Source organism: Phaenicophaeus curvirostris, chromosome 11 (assembly GCF_032191515.1).
Source record: "Phaenicophaeus curvirostris isolate KB17595 chromosome 11, BPBGC_Pcur_1.0, whole genome shotgun sequence".
In the NCBI taxonomy this organism is placed as follows: Eukaryota; Metazoa; Chordata; class Aves; order Cuculiformes; family Cuculidae; genus Phaenicophaeus; species Phaenicophaeus curvirostris.
This window is the reverse complement of record NC_091402.1, coordinates 7,637,286-7,660,358: the sequence shown is the minus strand read 5'-3', so window position 1 is coordinate 7,660,358 and position 23,073 is coordinate 7,637,286. Positions and strand designations below refer to the sequence as shown.

The 23,073-nt window shown below is 40.3% G+C and overlaps 1 protein-coding gene across 2 annotated transcripts in view; it reads right to left on the bottom strand.

Moving 5' to 3' along the window:
- SLC25A26 (solute carrier family 25 member 26) overlaps positions 1–23,073 on the bottom strand; it is a 94,249-nt gene that overhangs the window by 46,540 nt on the left and 24,636 nt on the right. For both annotated transcript variants that reach the window (XM_069866287.1, XM_069866286.1), the window contains exons 4-5: positions 22,593–22,697; positions 21,206–21,253 (exon numbers count right to left, since the gene is read on the bottom strand). In XM_069866287.1, coding sequence (XP_069722388.1) covers positions 21,206–21,253; positions 22,593–22,697 — 153 coding nt within the window. The remainder of the gene's footprint in view (positions 1–21,205; positions 21,254–22,592; positions 22,698–23,073) is intronic.

The window sequence follows — 23,073 nt, the reverse complement described above, 5'->3', positions numbered from 1 at the left end:
CTCTTAATACAAAGAAATGCCAACAGTTCTATTTTATTGTGATTTCTTCACCGTACTAAAAAACTTAGAAACACACTTTTCCGTTCAAGTAACATAGAATTTTAAGATGTGATTGAACAGAAAAGCTTTAGGATCACAAAACGCTATCCAGTTTCACTATCTCTGATCCAAGCTGTAGCTTATGTATCCATTCTCAAATAGAACTGTTGGGAGCTTTATGCTCTCTGAACTGTTATTAAGCTGCACTATGAATTTAATTACGGAAACACCTTTGACAGAATTAAATAGTAGTGTTTGTAGTCAGAAATAAGATCACCTATGGTAGAAATAACATCAAGAAATTTACACAAAACCTGACTATCAGTGCTATACACTAAAAGAAGCAAGATATTAGAAACCTCAAACCAAAAAGATTTCTAAGTCCATTCAAGTAGACGGGCGGGACAGCCCTCTTTGTAAGAGAGGACTTGGACATCGTTGAGATGGATTGTGGCAGTGAGGAGATTAAGTGCCTGTGGGTTAAAATCAGAGGAGCCCATAAGAAGGTAGATTTTGTGATGGGAGTCTGTTACAGACCACCTAGCCAAGGAGAAGCAGCTGATGAGCTCTTCTATACACAGCTGGGGTTAATCTCTAGATCAATGCCTCTTGTTCTTGTGGGAGACTTCAATCTTCCTGATATCTGCTGGAAGTACAATAGAACAGAAAGGAAGCAGTCTAGGAGGTTCCTGAAGTGCATAGAAGACAACTTCCTTGCACAGCTGGTGAATGGACCAACAAGGGAAGGTGCCCTCCTGGACCTGCTGTTTGTGAACAGAGAAGGCCTTGTGGGGGATGTGGCAGTAGGTGGACGCCTAGGACAAAGTGATCATAAGATGATAGGGTTTTCTGTTCTAGGTGAAGTGAAGAACGTGGTTAGTAGGACAGTAGCATTAAATTTCCAGAGGGCAGACTTTGAACTCTTCAGAAGGCTGGTTGGCAAAGTCTCATGGGAGACAGTACTTAAGGGCAAGGGAGTCCATGAGGGCTGGGAGCTCTTCAAAACGGAAATCCTAGCAGCTCAGGAGAAAGCCATCCCCATGTTCTGGAAAAAAAGCCGGCAGGGGAGAAAAACAGCTTGGTTGAACAGAGAGATCTTGAGTGATATCAAGAAGAAGAGAAACGTCTGTGGGCTCTGGAAGAGGGGTCAGGCCTCTTGGGTGGACTACAGGAGGGAAGTGAGATAGTGTAGAATAAAAATCAGGAGGGCTAAGGCTCAGCTAGAAATCGGATTGGCCAAGTCTGTGAAAGATAACAAAAAATCCTTCTATAAATATATAAATAATAAAAGGAGGACTAGGGAGACCATACAGTCCCTATTGGACGCAGAAGGAACAACAGTGACAGGGGATGAGGAAAAGGCTGAGGTACTTAAGGCCTTCTTTGCCTCAGTCTTTAATTGTAAAGAAAGTCGTTCCATTTGTGTACAAACCCAGAAGCTAGAGGAGCAAAATGGAGCTCCCATGATCCAAGAGGAGGTGGTCAGAGCCTTGCTAGCCTGACTAGACACCCACAAGTCTATGGGGCCAGATGGGATTCATCCAAGGGTATTGAAGGAGCTGGCGGATGTGCTGGCCAAACCCCTTTCCATCATCTTCCAACAGTCCTGGAAGACTGGGGAAGTCCCACTGGACTGGAGGCTGGCTGATATTGTGCCCATCTACAAGAAGGGTCGCAGGGAGGACCCAGGGAACTACAGGCCTGTCAGTCTGACCTCAGTGCCAGGGAAAGCTATCATGAAGCACATGCAAGAGAACCAGGTGATCAGGCCCAGTCAACACGGGTTCACAAAAGGCAGGTCTTCCCAAACTAACCTGATCGCCTTCTGTGACAAAGTGACTCAGCTGCTGGATGAGGGAAAGGCTGTGGATGTATCTTCCTGGGCTTCAGTAAAGCCTTTGACACAGTTTCTCACAGCATTCTGCTTTGGAAACTGTCAGCCTCTGGCCTGGACAGGCGCACACTCTCCTGGGTGGAAAACTGGTTGGATGGCCGGGCCCAGAGAGTGGTGGGAAATGGTGTGAAATCCAGCTGGAGGCCAGTGACAAGTGGGGTTCCCCAGGGCTCAGTGCTGGGTCCAGCCCTGTTCAATGTCTTCATCAATGACCTGGATGAAGGCATCGAGTGCACCCTTAGCAAGTTTGCGGACGACACTAAGCTGGGTGGAAGTGTCGATCTGCTGGAGGGTAGGGAGAGACTCTGCTCCGCTGGGCAGAGTCCAATGGCATGAGGTTTAACAAGGCCAAGTGCCGGGTCCTGCACTTGGGGCACAACAACCCTATGCAGTGCTACAGACTAGGAGAAGTCTGTCTAGAAAGCTGCCTGGAGGAGAGGGACCTGGGGGTGTTGGTTGACAGCAACTGAACATGAGCCAGCAGTGTGCCCAGGTGGCCAAGAAGGCCAATGGCATCTTGGCTTGGATCAGAAACGGTGTGACCAGCAGGTCCAGGGAGGTGATTCTCCCTCTGTACTCGGCACTGGTGAGACCGCTCCTCGAATCCTGTGTTCAGTTCTGGGCCTCTCACCACAAGAAGGATGTTGAGGCTCTGGAGCGAGTCCAGAGAAGAGCAACAAAGCTGGTGAGGGGGCTGGAGAACAGGCCTTATGAGGAACGGCTGAGAGAGCTGGGGGTGTTTAGCCTGGAGAAGAGGAGGCTGAGGGGAGACCTCATTGCTCTCTGTAACTACCTGAAAGGAGGTTGTAGAGAGGAGGGTGCTGGCCTCTTCTCCCAAGTGATAGGGGACAGGACAAGAGGGAATGGCCTCAAGCTCCACCAGGGGAGGTTCTGGCTGGACATTAGGAAAAAGTAGTTCACAGAAAGGGTCATTGGGCACTGGCAGAGGCTGCCCAGGGAGGTGGTTGAGTCACCTTCCCTGGAGGTGTTTAAGGCACGGGTGGATGAGGTGCTAAGGGACATGGTTTAGTGTTTGATAGGAATGGTTGGACTCGATGATCCGGTGGGTCTCTTCCAACCTGGTTATTCTATGATTCTAAGTACCTGTAACAGTTATCTGGTACAGATAGAGTTAATTGAAAATAAATCAGCAACAGCAAAACTCCACCTCTGCAAAGATACAGCATTTGCAAGTCTTATTCTTGATGCATAAGGGCCATAAAAACCCAGTGCACATACAACATGAGATTCTATTATCTTAGCTTTAAGCTGCCTGATCCTCCCTTATAGGCTGGGGTTTTTTGCTATTTCGGGAATTTCAGTATAATAAACTATGGAATTCTACTCATAGAGAGAAAATTCCATAACTAGATCTTCAATTAAATGGTCTCATATCTACCAGGAAAGGAGAGTGGTACCTCAGGCCCACGTCGTGGTGTGGTTACTCACATACTATCCATAACAACTACTGAAAGGACATCTGTGCTGGTGAAGCTCGAGGACATTTTGTACCAAGAAGTACTCCTCATTTTTAATACCTGAGCAGTTTCAGGACTGCCCTGAACTAAATCTTCAACTTGTTAATCTCCACAAGTATTGCACTTGGACTGTAGCCCATGTATTTTCAGTTGGTACCTGAGAAACGATAAATGACAATATTTGGTTAGTACAGTAAAACCCAGCGCCTTTGCCAACTATTAATACCATAACTTGGTCCTGATCCAAATGTCACTGGCATTGCAGGGTTTTGCCTTCCATCAGCTCTAACAAAACAACGTCTGGATGGTAAAATTTTAGTTAACACTTGGATAATAATACTTTATCAGTACTAAGGTTTCCATCTCTATCATATGCTTACAATCTGGCTCAAAAAAAAATTCTTATTTCAATGCTGTACAAATAAGCAACGGAACATGAGACATTCAATAAGATATTTACTGACACCCTGTCTCTGACTGTACAGAGGTGCATTTTCAGATAGGTTCGCTATTGAAGTGGTGCATGAAGTTGCTATCTTTTTCATCATCTTTTCTCATCATCTAATATTAGGCAAATAAAACGGTGGTAGGGACAAAGCTCCTAAAACTTCTGTGAACATCAAACGAACATCACAAACATCTATAAGCATCTCAATTGAGCCAAGAAACTCAACATGGCAACACCACTTTGCAGGAAAGGCTGCAAAGGGACCCCAACAGTTATCTGTGTGGTTGTTGGCCAGGCAAGCAGTGGGTACGACTTGCTTGAATCAGTGCAAAAGGGAAAGCAGGGGCACTGTGGATTGCAGGTCCATAGGAAAATACGTTTCTGCTGGTTTTAGAAGTACTTCAGTAAAGAAAGAGTACTATGGCTTAGAAAACAGAGTGCTGGTCATGTATTACACCATATGCAGAGATGACCAGGTGGATGTATGGGGAAGGTGGTATGCATGCAGCTAAACAGCCTTTCAGAATTTCCTACAGAAAACAGAACCATCCAAAACACAGGGCAGGGGGAAAACCACAGATGAAACAACAAAGAAGAAAAAAAAGCCAGTGTAGACCTGTGTAAACAAATGGTGAAGCTGCTTAAACCCCAAGGATTTCTGTTTGTGGTGCCGGATTAAAGAGTAAAGCAAAAGCCTAAGAGATTCTGCCTGTATTCTGCTCTCAAAGGAAACAATGTACAGAAGAAAGACTGGCATCAGAAAGAAGATCCAGTGTTTGGGGTTCGGTGTGCAACTTCTAAAGCGGAATTGCTCTTTAACAGGGTTCTCCAACGTATAGCCTCTGTGGGGAAGCTCTGGAGACCATTTATAGAGCCGTTTCCCGAGCACAGGGCACCACTTAGTCTTTCTTGGCCACAAAACATTATCCCTGGCTGTTCAGGACATATCTGGAGTCCTTAGTCCTCTGGAGGAGGTGGGGAAATCTGTGAGGCCAACAGGCCAGCAGACATCTGAGGAACAGCTGCTAAGAAGTTTAGAAGTTCCAAAGACCTTAAAGTTGACTAAAAATAGAAATAATTTAATCAAGGTCACATTTGTCCTGAGAAATAAGGAATTCTTTTTAAATACACAGTATTTTATTACAGTACAAGTACTCCCTGTGTTGGCAATTCACGGGCCTTGGGAAAATAAATAAGTTGTTCAAGGCCATCCCATCACACATTAACCTCAGCAAGTAGTCCTGTGTTTTGGTGTCTGCCTTGTAACACAGGCAGGATTTTCCAGCTACCTATTTAGCATGAAATTCATATTGGATCCTTGAGCTGGCTCCTTCCAACCATTACCCACTTCTGCTCCCTTTTTTAATTAAAAATGGGGGAAAATTACTGAGAAATGGAATTTAGCAACGGGAGTAGTTCTGTTACACACAAACAAGACATTTCCAAAGCCTATACTTAATAGGTAAAGAGCTAAAGCAGAGGTAAGCACTTAATCACCCTTATTTGTTTCTGGAAGCACTAAGCTCCTTCCCCACTGTTAGTGGGAGCTCTGCATGTCAGGTGGGTTTTGGGAGAGCACGAAGGTAAAACGAAATCCCAGGTGAGAGGACACATTCTTTTCAAGTCCCTTAGTAATACACAGGATTTCTGTGGCCTGAATTAGTTAATTCATAAACTGCTGGGACTGTCAAGAAAACCATGTTTTTGCACTCCCTTCTTTATGTTCCCTTCAGTTGAAGTAAATTAACAAAAGAGGTTAGTTTGTGAGGCCATGGATATCCATATGCTTAGCTGAGAGTCATCACACTTGGTGATCTGGAAAATTTTAGAAGGCCACAGAACTAAATATGAGATGGACAAAATGAGGAAAGGTACTTTTAGTTACTCTGAGCACAGAACACAGACAGACAGATGGAATTTTCCTAGCATTAGCTGCAATAAATACATCCCAGGGCACAAGGGGTGACAGAGCAGTGGGAACAAGGAGGTATTCTTGACTGATTTTGAAGGTTTTGTTTGTGCCCAGTGGCTTAAGAAATTTGTTCATCCTTCCTTGAAGACTACATTTGAAATGCTGTACCGTAGCTGGGGTGAGTCAGAGGTTAAGTTACTGGCCGGATAAATTCGAACAGCACCATTTATATTCACCTGACCTGTGGTTCTGTGCAATATATTGACTCAGATATTTGAGTAAAACAACAGACTAAAGATCTTTAGCATCTTGCCTTTCACCACTCTGAACATGGCCTGGCTCTGTACGATCCTGGGCAGAATTCTCTCACCAAGGTTTGACAATTCCAAACATTTATTTTTAACTATTTCTTCCTCTCTCAAATTGTAGGTTTTACTCATTTATTTTCTCTCCCAGGAACCTGGAATTTCCAGGCAAGATGAGTTTGCTCTCAGTTACCATGCATGGAGGCCAAGGTGGTTCATCAACCTCTTAAATCACACAACTTCACTGCATTCTTCCAACTCCCTGCTAAAATTCTGAATCAAGCATGAATAATGATGAAATAGGCTCTAAAAAGTACAGGAATGAAAACAAAAACATTGAGGTTCTTTTGTTGGCTGGTGTTTGAAACTCCACCATAGCATCCAGTTTACTTCTCAAACGTTTTTTCCATGGTTGGTAGATGTACACACACTTCTGGTTTTTAAATGCAGCTTATATTTTACATATTCGCATCATTCTGAGAGATGTGGATTGTATAAGGCACAGTGAGAAGACACAGTAATATCCAAGTTTATCCAGAGAATAGTTATCCACCAGGCACATTCATATTGTCTCTCAACAGAGCATATGACATGTATCATAACATCAGGGAAGGGAATGCTTCTGTGATTTGTTGAGGCACAGTGAGCTTTATTCTTCTTCTAGTCAATGACAGTTGAGGCCAGAAGTGCCTGACCTGCCACTGAAATTCCTGGGCTTAGTTTCTAATTGCATTCTTTCACTGCATGTTCTGAAAATAACAGTACATTTTCAGAATAAGCAACTCTCAACTACTAAAATTCAAAATTAACAGATTAAACACACATCTACACTTACAACCAAAGTGAAAAAAACAACAGAGAGCATCAGTGATGGGGCTATGAATCCAAAACAAAATGCCTACTCATTATTTTAAGATGAAGTGTTAGCACTCATAGAAGTACATGCATATACTTCAGAGCCAGAAAAAAGGGTAAATAAGTCAGGGGCAGAAGGGGGGGATAACTGAAATATGCATAAAATATAATCTTGTGAGATACAGTTTTGATGCAAATGCTAGAGATAATCTTCTTCAGAATCTAATTCTACCACATCCCAGAAGCTTCAGATATCAATTTACAAATCAAATCCTCCTGAGATTCAATCCCAATGCCCTCACAGAGGCACTCCTTTCACCTTCTCAGAGCAGCCCTCATAGTCCTTTCCCTCTTCATCATGCCCTCTTAGCCAATTCCAAGCTGAGTAAGCCCATCTCTTTAAAACTATTCAAGCCAGAATTTGCAGATTGAACAACCACCTATATGAAGTAAAAATTAAGTAGCTCAGTGATACAAACTACTCGAGCTAAAGCTGAAGAGTAAAATTTCTCTGACTCATTTCACTTTGAAAACGTAATATCAAAACTTCTGTATGAATTAAAACCACAAAGACATATAGTCTCTGCAGTGGTGTTCTCTCTTTGTTTTTAGAAGCCAGTATAGAAACCAAAGGCCTTCAGAACCAGCAAGAAAAAAACCACCACACTGAAACAAGAACTTTATCTCAGTAGACCATAAAGCACTATGAAAATAACTCTTAGGCATTTGTGTAGAACTCTGGTAATTACACTAACTATGCAGCAGAAAAAAAAATCTCCACTGCACTACCACTGAACACTGAACTTTTCTAAGCAAAACACTGGAAGTTAAACTCAAAGTGATGGAGTTATCCAGCTGGAAAGCTGACGGTAGAACACCAAGAAGCCATAATTCCCCTAACTCCTTTGCTACCAAGAATTCATACAGTCCTTTCACAACTGATAAGCCCAGAGGTAGAGCATTTAACCAACTATTGAAAGGCAATGTTGCTTATTGAACAAGGTCAGCACCTGTGTATATCTTTAAGGAGTAGCAAGTAAAGGTTGTCTGGTTATCTCCAGCTACTGTCTTCTAGAGGGCACATCCCAGTCCGTACCACAACAAAATTCAGAACCAGGAAAAAGGCTGCTATGTACAAACAGGGAAGGGAGTTACTGAAGTACATTACTGCATGGTGCAGCAAAACTAAACCTTTGGTTCACTACTTTGATACAGCTGAGAGACTAAAGACGTGCATTGCCATCAGGTTGTAGAGGATCTGCAATACACGAAATGCTTGCTTTTGACTTCATAAAGCATCTGCTAATGTAGTCTGGGGTGCACATTGCGATAGAGAAAGTTTTTCTGCTTGAAACCAGAAGAAGAAAATGAGCTATCTTTTTTAGCTTTCTCTACGAAATCCCCAAACATGAATAGCTTTCTCAATCTGAATCGAAACTGTAACTGGAAGTGAGATCTATATGTAAAAGCAAAAGTCATGAATGTGTTTGATGTATTTTAAGTAAGGCACTGAACTGCAGTTGTTATTTACAGATCAAAGAAGCTCCAGCAGTGTCCTGAAACAATCTAAGTGAGAAATGCCAAAATCTGATTTCATCCATGTCCATATGTTGCTTTGAACTCATAATTCACAGAATTGGTCACTATATTGAACTAATTATAAAGCTTAACGCTTGCCAATTTTGATGGTTGTGCTCCCTCATAAAAAAGTCAGGTTTGAAAGGAAGCAGAATGAAATATTGGAAGACTTGCAGCCTTTATTGAAATCTGGGAAGGAAAAGCAGTGAATATACAAAAAAACCCACCCCTTTCTCCAAAAAAACAGACATAATTTATTTTTCTAAATGGTTACCAAGACACAGATTAGCAAAATAAATAGTTTGCATTAACCACTACATATGAAAATAAAGTGGTTAATTCCTCCTCCCCCATAGGAAAAGTTTCTTGTAACAGTTAAGTGGAAAACATTCACGCTATCTACAAATCTAACGAGGACATATTGTACATGGAAATAAAATTAAAACAACAATTTTTCAGCACAGCTCAATACATTTAAGTTAAAATACTAATAACAGTTAAAAGAAACACTGAGAAGGTATTTGCAGGCCGGCAAAGTATGTTCTGATATCAGTAAAGATTTCAAAAATTGCTTTTTCCAATTAGTTACAGTGGTTGGAAATGACCACAAACACTGGTTTGCCAAAGAAGTGATTTCAGGAATCACACAGCTTAAACTATAATTAAAAAGCAATCTCTGGGAAATAGGTTATTGCCAGTATTTAGCAGCTAATTTGTTAGTTAATGCCTTAACAAAGCTCTCCTTTGACTGCAGTGGAGGGGAGAACAACTTCAAGAGGATTATTTGCAATTAAGACTTGTACTCAATCGTCCAGAATGCTGATGTGCTCTTGCAATTACAATTGCATTGCAGTCACCAGGAAAACTGGATGAATCCAGCCTGTGCTGCAGCCAGCATTCACACACACACAGTCCAGCCTCTGAACTTTAAGAACAACTTGCAGTGTTGTTAGTGTTCCCTATAACAGAGAGGTGTGAGCTCAGTGTTCCTTGATGCCAATCACACATTTTATTTTATTATCACTCACATCAATGTGGGGGCTCCCCCCTATATTCTTTAGTTCTGTTTCTGAAGGAGCTGTCACACAACGACTGGAGGCTCTGGATAGCGTTTTTCATCTAATGTGATACTTAACTTGTTTTTCTGTCTGACAAAAGTGACAATACAAAACATATTTTCTGTCAAGTTCAATGAATCCCATATTTAAGTTCCATTACTGGAAATAAGCATAAGGGCAACCTACAAATATATTCCATGTACTGACAAGCTATCATCAACTCAAAGCTACCATCACTTGCTACTGCCTTCTATCTTAGTTGCTATCCTGCTGATCAGAGCAACAAATTAAACACCTTGCTAACCCCAGACTTAACTCCAGTTGCAGGAAATGTAGCCTACAAACTACCAGATAACAAGACAGAGGGAAAAAAATCCAAATTTGTCCATATTTATGACCTGCTTTTCCCTGCCATTCCTACCCCTTTAAACTCTCTTTACCATATTTCAATTGGAAAGACCTTCCTAAAGCAAAAGCCGTGAATAAAAATATATTTAACAACATAATTGAACCTAAGGCACACTTTCGATGTAAAGGTTGGGCTGGGGAGCTGTAACCCAGCTGACACAGAACCTCAGGAAGCCTTCAGCTGCAGAGCAAAGTAGAGGCGCCCATTAATCATATTTATCAAGATTGTCTACCCCAGGTTTCACACAGTTCAGGGAAATGTGCTATTCTACTTCAGCAACAAGGAGCGAGGCTAAAACAAACTGACCTAACCGCATGGGTCACTTCCAGAAATAGAAAGCATACTAGCAGCACAGCTGTATAGGCCAGAAGGCAAAACGCTGGGAGAGTTTGAGAAAAAGGGGGAAAAAAATCCATCCAAAACTTGTGAGGTATGTAGCCAGTGGCAAAATAATACTGGGCCAAATTTTGCTTTAATTGGCATTCAGTACATTTAAAGTCAGCGAGACAAGATTCAGCTAAGCCTCATGGTCTTATATTTCTCCTAAAATGTTTGTTCTTTGTTTTGATTTTTGGTTTTTTTGGGTGGATTTTTTTGGTTTGTTTTTTTTTTTTCACTTCAGGAAAAGCAAGAATGAAGCACATGACCTCCAGCTGATGTATAAGCTTATTATTTATTCTGATATCTATGGATACTTCTTTATTTGCTCTTCTGTTTTTAAGTTATGAGATTCTACAATGTCAAACGCAAACACAGAATACAATGTGCTAGCTGTTCTCCCAAGGAAAGCAAAGGTAGTATCCTGGCTTACATTTCTGTCTCTTCTGGCAGGAGGGAGGGGGATTGTTCTGTCTGAAAGCACTGAGAGGCACCTCAGTTTACTCATGACAGAAATTCATCCATGTCATACACTGAGCATCGCTAGCAGCCTTTAACTGGGAAAGAGTCAAGCTTGGGATAGCTGCACCAAAGCATGATGCCAAAACATTCAGGGCAAGCTCTACTTTAATGCACCTAGACCTGCAGGCTTTGAAACGCAAGAACAATTTTCACGTATTCAGCCATCATACAAAAGAAAATTTGCAGAGCTTACAGTTTATTGGCTCCTATAAAATTAACAGAAAAATAAGAGTGAGATAAGAGCCTGGTTTAATAACACTGTTTTCATCTGCAGCACACACACCAGGCCCATTTTGCCTACTTTTCCATAAAAATAATGGAAATCGTGTTACCACCCATCCCTCCTGTTCCATCCCCATTATGCATTTCCAATTAGATACAAAGTGATATAAGATTCTCAAATTAAGGTGCAAACCACATGGGGATTATCCCAAAGATTATAAATCTTTCTGTACTTTTCTTAAAAGCAGATAAGCTAAGGAACTGCAGAATCTTGACCAAAATTGACTTAAAAATACAATTTAAAATAGCTTACTACATAACCTATTACATCTCAGCATGGACACTAATGGGTCGTGATCATATAATCTCCTTTCTCTTCTTTATGATTACATAGACATTATTCCACTCAGCAAGAATACATGGGGAATGCTACAGACTTGATTTGATTAATTCATATCAAATGCAAACCTAGGCAAAATTAGAGAACAAGAGTACATAAAATCATTCCCAAACTAAATCTCTCTCAATTCACCTGCACAAGGCAGTTCCAGGCAATTCAATAGGACTGGGCCCCAGAGTCAAATAAAATTCATAATATTTTGTTTTGTTTCCTTTGCAACTGGATTAAGAGGCAGGATTAAAGCAAAGTCAATTCCAAGATCCACAGGTCAGCCTAAGATTGGATCCCTTGCGAAAGGCATTTCCTTGGGCTGGCACTGCAGCAATCGTAAGCACTGTGTGCCCTCTAGTGTATGACAGCACTGAAGTCACCGTGCCCACAGCAAGTAGGAACAGAAGAAAGGTCATGGTGCTCCAATTTTTCTTTCATTTTTAAATAGAAGCAAAAGTTCCCATGCCCAAAATTAATTCTTTTCCCTTAAGTGGCCAAAATGTTTACTACAAGGATTGATTGCTAGCACACTCCCAAGATTCCCCTTTAAACAAACTAGGAAAGTTGTTTCATCTCTGCCATTAGCTAAACCTGGCCAAATCTCCTCCTGAAAATATTCTGAAGCTAGGTATGACTTTCCATATTTCCTTTTTTTGGAGGGGGTCACTTCTACGCTTAAATCAGTGGAATCACTTCTCATTTCCTGCAAGATAATAATAAGTTAGTCTTTCACAAAAATTGAAGTATGATCTGTGTAAAGCAGTAGGAAGAACTGTTCTTGTAGCAGACTCTCACAAGTGCCTCTCTAGTCATGCTTCCAAACGCTGCTCTAACTATGATAAACTACATATGCTCTCTGCTGCAGATCTGGTTTCTTTTTCACACCTTCACCATAACTTTTGGGTTTCAGATTCAACTTTTCGGTTTCATATTTCTCAGTAGACACCTAATACTTATTTATACAAGCAAATTATATGTAATGTAACAAGTAACAGAGTATTATATGCATATGTATATATATATAAATCTAGTGACATGTCAGGGTTGGGTCAAATTATTTATGGTCAAAAGAAGGCATGCAAGAGTCCAAATTAAGATCAGTTTCCTCTTTTCTACATGCTTTAGCTATACCCCTCCGATTCTATTGTACCTACAGATGAAAGGCCATGATTACTACAGTCTTTGGAAACCTGTACAAATGGGAATTGAAGTGCTAAAGCTCCCACCAAAATCAGGCACACTGTTATAAATATATGCAGACCTGATTTTTCATACTGAGGATACGGATGGGAGATTTCTAGACTCAATGCTGGGACAATTTCAGAGGAGACGCTGACTGCCTGCCTCGCCCCACTGCCAGAGTCCTCCTACTTACTGTCCTGTACCAGAACCAGAAGAAACTAGCATGTGTCACACCATCCTCTGAACTCCAGCTCAAAGCCCATGACTTTGTACAACTTTGATTTAAAGCACAGAGGTGCTTAACTCCCAACAGAAAGAAGGGGAGTCTCCAAAAAAAAAATCACTAGAGCTCACACGTCGAAGCCCTCAAGACTTGCCTCTTGCTGAGCTATCTCAACAAGCTACAGAATATAAAAACATCATTTTTTCTGATAAAAAAGAAAGCCAGATGACAGCCACCGCTCAATTTCTGGTGACTCATGAGTGCTAAAGGCTCTTGGTCATGGTCAAACTCAAGGGCAAGCAGGAAACGGCCAACCTAGGTTCCTGGTCCCACACCAGCCCTGCTCCCCAGAACTCTCACTATGCCCCCAGGTCCTAATGTGCATCCTCTCTTGACTGGAGCAGACACCTGGGTTTTTATGTTATAGCAGAACTGCTGGTTGAGATAACATCACACAAGGAATTTTGGGAAAAAGCTTTTGATCTTGAATTGCCAATTCTTTTAACTGTGCTTCTGGTTTTCAGCAGATGTAGAGATACCAGGTAATAGCAGCCCAAATATGAAGAACAGATAATTGCTATTAATACTGACAATGGTGTGATTCTGCCGGTGGAAGTCTTTCACTGTAAAAAATCATGTTTTGGTCTAGTTCAAGCAAAATTTCATCCTTGAAATACAGCCCTGTGCCCTTAGAAAATTGCTTAATTGCTTGCTGTTCCACACCAACCACACACATTTACAGGACAAGTTGCTTCACAGAGTCTGAGACGCTTGACAACAGTACCACGTTTTACACGTACATGCATCCATATGTCACTCTGTACAGATTTTATATAAACAGATACACAATCTGCACATCTTTTTAGGGTAAGAGCATTACCCACTTCAGCACAGATATACAGAAATGGCTTCTCCCACAAACAAAACACAGTCTTCAACAGATAGAGCTGAGCAACCCTTTGGCCATTGTCACGATTAGTCTACAATTTAGTAACACAGGACATCTTGTCTCCCACTGGAAACTACAGAAAGAATTTACACAGACAAAATACAGTTGCCCATAGTGGGATGTAGCTGTGGAATTAAAACTAAAAGCCATCCCTCAATCAAAAAAGCCTTTTACAATAAGGACTCTATCTCTTGATGCCTGTACTCCCTCTTGTTAAAGTCCCACCTTCTCATTGGGGAATCATAGAATCACTAGGTTGGAAAAGATCGAGTCCAACCTTTCCTATCTGCCACTAAACCATGTCCTTGAGTACCTTGTCTACCTATCTTTTAAAGGGATGTTTTTTGTGTACTCTCCTTCTTGAGGGACTTGCAGTTGCTTCCTGATCCATTGTCACAGGTAGTTTTATTTAGGTGGCAAAACAGAGCAGGGAAATTCATATTCACATTCTCCACTGAAGATAACATCTGGAATATGCTCTTCAGACCACTGTCAAACATGTAAAAACCAATGTAAAGAACATACTTCTCAAGCTGTTAAAAAAAAAAAAAACAAAACTACACAAACCTCACCAAAATATACCACAGCATGAAGAAAACCAGAACAAAGTGAGACATTTTCTTCTTCTCAACTTGTTCTTGCCCACAGTGTTGCTACCGACCCACTAAACACATTCCTATACCATGAATGCTGTGGAAAACATCACTTGCAAAAATGCTTTAGGAAGCTGCTAGGAGAATGTATGGAAATAGTATCTATTTCAAGCATGCTGTAGAATATGATTCCTGCAAGACTCTGCTTGCACACACATTCATTTGGAAGGAATCTGCATTATCAAATCACATAAGCCATTTTTAGTACACATAGTTTTCAGTGTTTTTTTCTGTTCAAAGACCCTAGATGCAAGGCTGCAGTTTTTGAAGTACAGAAACACTCTGCATATATGAAGTTATTTTTATCTGAAGATATCCACTGCTGTCAGACAGATGACAATAACTGAATGCTCCAGTGCTAAACAGCAAATCGATGGCAGCAAGGATGGCTGCATTCTGCTTCTAACCAGTATATATGGATACTGCACCTAGTCTGAGAGGGAGCGTTCAACCAGGAAAGCTGAGATCATTGCACATGCTTGACAGAAAAAAAAGTCGACCCCCGTTAGACTTCAACAAGGAATTTGTTTTAGGCCTCTGCCCACCCTGGCCAATTTGCCATTGAGGCAGGTCTCAAAACCTATTCCCCACAACTGGTACATTAGAAATAGCAGGGTTATTTTGTGGCCTGTAAAAGTAATTTATAACTGCCTTTTGAGATCTCCATTTTCATTTCCAATGCTGTTCCAGCATTTGCAGGGAGAAGGTAACAAGCATTACCTACAACAGTGAAGGGCAGGTATTCCTTCTGTCTGTTTTTATCAGTGTTGCAGGTCACAAGCTCGGATGCGCTTCAGTCCTTATCTAGAGCATGGAGTTGCCTCCTGCTCTTACCCCACAAGCACTACCTTTAAGTCTTCTATACTTTTCTGTGTGGAATTCCTTTCAATACAGATATCTAGAAGGATACAAGTGTACCAGAGAGACAGAACCCCAGTGACAGACTTTCCAGTAAGGGGAGAGGAGGGAGCAGAATCTTATTTTTCAATTTTCCTCCCATTAATCACGTCACAACTTCTGCACAACTTTCCACATGGCAGGAACAAGTGAATTAATATATTTTGCAGTCCCTATCTCTACCGTGAGACTGACATTGTTCTATATGGAAACACCCAAGCCAATGAAATGCTGGTTGCTCACTAAAAGTCAAAAACCCCAGTGTTACAGATCCTGCCTGGCAAATTCCTGGTTAAACCTAATCTACCTAGAATCACACAAAAAAATCCCAATAAAGCTAGTTTTCCAGAAGGTAACAAAAGACAGATACTACACATATTTCATTAAGGAGGATGTTTATTTTTCCAAATATTGTATTAAGATAGTGTCCTGTTTGCCTGCTTCTATCGACATCTGCTCTATAATACACAAAGAATGACAGAAGATCAAAGTTTTAATTGTGCAAGTAAAAGAATGTATTAATAACATTCTTTCTGTCCTACAGCAACAGAGATAAACTTAAAAAAAAAGCTCTAACAGCTAGAAGAACAGGATATTTATATAAAGATGTCCTAACAAAAGAAAAGCATGCAGAACTACCTCTAGTGGATAAACAAATGAGGCTCCCTGTTTGCAGAGTGTTCTCTATTGAGCTCTACCTTCAGAGATCCCTTCCCTCCCTCAGTCAACAGTGGTTTAACATATGTCAGCTGGGTTTAGCATTTTTATACAAAACCTTCTCAGCATCCTTTGTTCTTTGACCCTTTAAGTTTATGAACATGCAGCAGGTGTGTCTTTAAGGTCCATTTTGCTGCCACTTGCTTTAGATTCCTTCTCCCAAATGTAAGTCATTTAAGGGGGAGGGTGGTTAGTCTTTTTTCTGCTAGCTCCTTCAACTACACAGGCTGCACTGCACCCTTTTGATACACCCATTACAACAAGATGCCAGTTCAACTGCATATATAAAACAACGCTCTCCTCTCAGGATGCAGTATTACTTCTTGCTTTCCTGAGACTGGGAAAAGCCTGAATTTGTTGCCCGTTCGTCACACTGCAGCCAGTCATTAATGCAAACTTTGAGCTATCTGCCCTCCTCCCCAAAATGAATATAGCGTGGAGTGCTCTCCTCCTCCCAAGACAACAATAGCTGCCTTTATCCACTCAGGGTGCCAACTTGCATACAATGAAGGGAGAAATACAAATTAAAAAAATAATACCCAAACCAACCCACAACTGTACCAACACAAAAACCTAGAAGTAATAACTCCGCTATCTCACTGAAAGTCAGATCAACAGCACGCTGTGCAGCAGTGCATTTGAATTTATTGATAGGTTTCTTTCAAATTCAGAGCCCTGAGATGAGCTCTGCAACAACATTGCCACCTCTGCCTGAATGGAGGCCACCACAAGCAGACAGTCTGAATTGTTTCAGCAAACTATACAAGGCAACACAGAGGACCAGCTTGCTTAGAGCTACATGCACAGCAAACATGATATTTGAAAGCAATTCTCAGTCTCCTTTCAAGACATCTGTGAATTATAAAGAGCCAATCGTCCTCCATCCCTCTTTGTCTTTGAGGAAGACTTCAATATTTGGTTTAGCTCCTTTTGAATCTACTGCTGGGCTAGCGCCCAGTCCATCTGCAATATTTTTAAAAGCAACAAATTAGATTGAAACCACATAGAACACCCACTCAGGACTCGCTCAACTCTCCCACACAGTAACTCACAACAGAAGAGACACTACAGCTAATGGCAGCATCGCTTGTGCAAAGCTTGTATGCACACAGACATGCCGAGGGTCAAGTAACTCATTGTACAGGGAGCTATTGCACACAGAGACGCTGGACAAGGCACTTCCTTTTCTTTTGTGTTGTCCCCTAATTTGTAATAACGTCCTTTAAGACATCTGGAAGAGTCCTGTAACATTAATGGAAATGGAAAAGCTCCAACAGGAACTCAGAGGTTTCTCTCTTTTTCCCATGAACTGAACATTATGGAATTTTAACAGATGTTCTACTTGGTCATAGTTAATAAAATGAATTATGCAGGAATTAAAAATCTGGCTCCATTTGCTTATGTAAGATCTCAGCAGCAGAGCTACATTCCCATTAAGAAATTCTAGAGAATTTAAAGTGCAATTTACAGTCCACTCCTGCCTTGTTATAAGACGGCTAGAGATTTCACAAATGAACTTTTCTCTTGTTGTGAAAAATATGAATAAATTTACCTGTTCATTGACAGCTCTTAGGAGCATGCTCCAGTTTCTACACCAATGCACACTGGTCCACTATTACCATTGAAAAAAACAATTCTCACTTGGATTTGCTGTGGAAATGACATCATGGGAATTCCACATCATTTAACAGCCTCCAATTTCTGCATTTATTCAAAGTCTCATTCAGCAACCTAGTAACCGTACTCTCACTTCGTGTTATATCACAAAAGCTTTCCTCTTGGAGCATGGATGTCTCCATCAAGCTCATGCTGCCAAGAGAGTGATGCTCTGTACCTCACTTCCATTTAGACTTTTTTAATTACTTCCATTTCAGTAACATCAAAGGAAGAAGTAAAGACTAAAACATAACGGAGATGGGAGGGAGGAGGCACCAAAAAGAAAGTAGGTGAAAAAGTCATAGCCAAAACTTCCAAGCACTGCAGGCTTTGTCCGCCACTGAGGTTCACTCAAAGGTATTTCCAAAAGCATTGCATACTTGGCCAGCTTCTTTTCCTTCTGATATTCATCTGTACAGAAAGTATTCTGATGCAAAGATAAGGGGGATAACTGAAAGATGAGAATCAAAAATGAAGGATGAAACGACCACCTTGCACCTGAAAAGAAGCAGCACAGCAGCTAATGCAGATGACAGGGAGCAGAATAAGGCTGCCTTAAACACAATAGAATCGTAGAATGGCTTCGGTTGAAAGGGACCATGAAGGGTCATTCAGTACAGCCACCCTGCAGTGTGCAGGGATATCTTCAACTCGATCAGGTTGCTCAGAGTCCCATTCAAACTGACCGTGAATGTTCTAAGGGGTGGGGTGTCCACCACCTCTCTGGGCAATCTGTCCCAGTGTTTCACCACCCTCAGGTTAAAAATTTCTTCCTTATATCTAGTCTAAATTTCTCCTTTTTTAGTTTAAAAACATTATGCCTTGTCCTGTTGCTACAGGCGCTGCTAATTCTTTTTCCCCCCCATCTTTCTTATATCACCCCTTTAAATATTGAAAGGCTGCAATAAGATCTCCTCGAAGTCTTCTCTTCTCCAAGCTGATCTATTACACTACATTAAAAAGATGAGGTTTTAATATTGTACCCCCTTTATAAACAGACTCATTTTCGCTTAAGTTCAAGCAGTTGGCAAGCAGATCTCCCTAAAGGCACTGAAATGCACTTTATGTGATAATCAAAATTTTATCCCAGTGTATCAACTTAAATTAACCTTTCTTAAATTTTGGCTCAAGAATTTTGCCAGCACAAGAACATAATAATCTGAAAACCATCAACACTCCTAGCCTATTCCAACTGTTTTTTTTGAATGGAAAATCATTCATTGAAGCCCCTCTCTATCCCCAAATCCCACTCCACTGTAACTAAATAAAGGGCTTTGTGTAAGTAAAGAACTCAAGTGTGTAAACAAGTTCTGTAAGTATAAAAATCAGCTGGAATTAAATACGAGTCTGTATATGCTATGCAGCTACCTGGATGTGTCCAATAATGAATTAAAATAGAGTTTTATCTGGAAATAAAGACTTTACATACGCTTCTTCCTTCAGGGAAAGAGGAAAATATCCAGATTAAATGTCAGGCTTGCAACACTTCCAGCTGAAGCTTCAGTATGCTGGCATTACTTGAATAGGTATTGCTTTACAATATTTAGTGTCAGAAAATGCAATGGTCTTAACAGGGTATTAAATTCAAAGATTTTTTTTTTTTTAAAACATCACAAGTGATTTGTTTCATTTTGAGGAGAAAGCACATTTCATTTGGTAATCATTTATTTCTCATTCTATTGGACAGATTCTCCTAAAAAGCAATACTTCAACTGAAATCAGTTCTGAAGGATCTTTTATGAATACACATAATGGAGAGGACCCCCATTAAATTTCCAACAAAGTACTGCCATTTTGAGTAAACAAAGTTATCTCAGCAGGGTCACACACTATGCCATGAATATGGTCTGCAAATTAATTACCACCCCGACATATGTCAAAACAAATTTTAAAGAGAACAGCACTAGGTAGTAACCATGCGTTTTATCTACCTGTTGGTATGCAAAATCTGTATTCAATAGGATATAAATTTATTCATTTATTCAGAACCCCTCAGAGAAATCAAAATGATTTGTTGGCCTTTTTTACCTGTCTCCAAATGAAATCTGAGTGAATAACATGTGTTTAGTGAGCCAGAAAATAAGTACAGGACCAAGCTATGGTGGAGGTTACATTTCAGAAAAGCAGGTGTCATCTCTGCACAAATAACTAATTTTTTAAACACTCAAAACTGCTAAAATAGACTGCAGTGTATTATCATTTGACAGTACTTTAAGGAACACTGAATTTGCTATTTCTTATTTTAGGTAATGTCCATCCTTATTTTGTAATTGTAACAAGATCTGGCTAACACAACTGTCTTAAAAACAGTTACCAGCATGAAGAAAGGCTTTAAAAGAAAAGCTATTGAACTAAGGTTAAAAACCCTCTGTAACTGGCTTTATTATCGATGGCAACATAGCCAAGAGATCCGATTCTGTATTTAGAAAAAAACCAAAAGAAGCAAAGACCCAAACTTAGTTCTAGTTACAAAAGGAGAGCACAAACCCACACATCACATTGAACACAGTAAGTAAAGATCCCTTCCTGGACAGTAGCTGTTATGTTTTCACAGGAACCGAGCCTCATCTCTGTTTGAGGTACTCATGATGCACCTTCTGCTTTGTCAAGAGGTGACCTCCTGGTATCTGATTCTGAAATAGTTTTAGATTGGGAGTTCATCTGTATGTTCTTCTGCTTCTTTTATAACCTGCCTTCAGTTCACACAGTATACCCAAACACATCCACGACACTGATCCTGTAATTCACAGTACATTTACGAAGAGATTTCAGTTTAGGAATTATTTTCTGCCAAGCAGGCCAAAAATATTTTTAGCTCCATTTTTTTTCCAACAGTAAAGTACTTCGGATTGAGAGTTAAGTAATGCCATATCACATCTACAGGCTGGATGACTAAATGCATTTCTTTCACACATTTATGAAAAAAAAAAGACAGAGAGAGAGAGAGCGCGGGAGCACACAATCCTCCCTATACACAGATGCCAGATAATCTCTTGCCATCTGCTGACAAACATATTTAAAGAAAGCCTAAATCTGTCTATGCCAAGCTTGGCCTAATGCCACCAGTTCACCATTGTTGGCATACATACTTCACATGATGCAATCACAAGACTTGAGGAAGTTTCCAGTACTTTATTTTAAGGTTTTCATCATGTTAACTCATACATTTCCATCCCTTTATGATTTAGCAGCAACAGAACTGAGAGACAGAATGGTCGATGACTTTTTGCATGTATCACACATCATCTTGGTGCACATTATCAGATTCTATTTAAATTACAGACTAGTAACTTATCTAGAATGAAATAAGCTAGGATGAGAGCTTATGGTTAGAGCAATTGATCTCAACTTACTACTACCTCTTGTTAGAAAATAAAGTGAGGCAAAGGAATCAATTTAAAACAAAAATAAAATTAAACCAGAAAGACAAACATCTTACCTCTCTTAATACTGTGCTTTTATAACCCCGATAAAGTCCTTGAATACCCTGTAAATCAACAAAAGAAAGCATCAGCTATAAGAAATTAGTTTGCCAAAGACCACAATTAGTGACTACAAGACAAGCATTACAGCCTTACTGAGTGTCAGACCTGAACTTCTTGCAAGTTGACTTCATTGATTATCACATTGTATACTGTATTCCACAGTTCACAATGCAAGAGGCTTCTATGTTCATTGCAAAGATCATTTATAACTACTGTTCAGAATACTCAGTTACAGGGAAGAAAATAGATCTTATTGTTAAAATGCAAAGGGCAAGATGACACAGAAATACATTACTTCAAACTCTGTGCCCTATATTTTGGTATAGAAGTATTCACTATACTATAAATATTTTGAAACTACTCCTCTTCTGTTTAAAAATGACAGCTTCCTATGTTCATCATCTTAGCCTTGATTCAGAGCTTTTAAATACAAATATTTTGCACTTTTAACAAGTTAATAGCATTCAAAAATTAAAATTTGATGTTATATGAGTATATAAAATTATGTTTAATGTCTTATAGGACAGTATATTCCAGGTTTTGGCAACTCTTAAGGTTCTCTAGCCAGCTAGAAAGAACAACATGGAAATTTGAGAGCATCAGCTTTTAGAGCAGAATGGCCAAAACACAGAAAGAAGTTCCAGCACCCTCTTGTGCAGGGTTATCACAATAATCTTCATTTACAAGCAAATAAAAATCAAGTGGATCATTTAAAGGTCATATTTATATCTTCCTTTTTCTGGCTTTTACACACATAAATGTGTATAATAATTTTCCTCACAGTGTTTTCAGGAGCCTCTTTCTCTTACAGAATACAACTTGAAAAACACCCTCTGTGAGACTCAGTAAAAGCAGTAGTGAACAGAGTTTCAGAGGCAGGAACAGTCTAACTACTGAAAAGATGACAAAAGCCTTTCGTTTTCAGAAGTTACCAACACTGGATGAGCACTCACTTCCAAAGCTCCTACAGAGACTCTCTGAAATGTTGCCTTTAAGACATGCTCTGCAAAGCCCACTTCAAAACTTGCAAACCATTCTACAAACTCGAGATACAGAGACTCGAGGCTCTGTTGGACTGTTCACATAATACAAACTGAGCATGGGAAACTGGAAAGCTAAATCTTTGAGGAAAAAAGTTGCTTAGAGTGTGTATGTAAGTGCACGTAGGTGGGCATTTGGTTTCCTTAACCATAACATGCCAATCGCTTCTAACAACAAAAAAGATGGGAAAGTACTGTGAGAGCACAGAACTGGAAAAAAGCTGTAGGAATGCTTCTGGACACGTACAGTACTGAGTGGGAAGAATGAAGCAGCCTCTTGAAAACCTTGCACTGAACTCACCTCATGATACAAAGTGTGGGAAAGAATCCGGAGGGTACTTGAGGAAGGAGAAACCTGGGCCCTTTGCTTGACAACCTCAGAGGGAACCCGTATGAGGCATGCAACCTGCGAAAGAACCATACGCTCAGAGAGCAATTCCTTTTCATATAGTGGACACATTTGGAGATTGTTCCAAGTACAGAAAGCTGAGAAATGAGGAAAAAACTTTTGTAATTATACAAGTTGAACTTAAAAGCTGTTTATGAGCAGTTTATGTATTTGCTCTGAGAGCTACATACCTTCTGAACACAGAACTGTACTGGCAGAAAAATGGAAGTACTATTGAAATTTTAAACTTCCAAACCAGAAGTAGATTTAGGTGGGGAAAGTCACTGATGAAACTAAAAGTTTGAAGCCAACTTGTCTTTTGGCAGCCAAAGGAATTTTCCCCTGACTTTCACAGATGTAAGCTGGGGATTCAGGACTTGAACAACCAACTTCT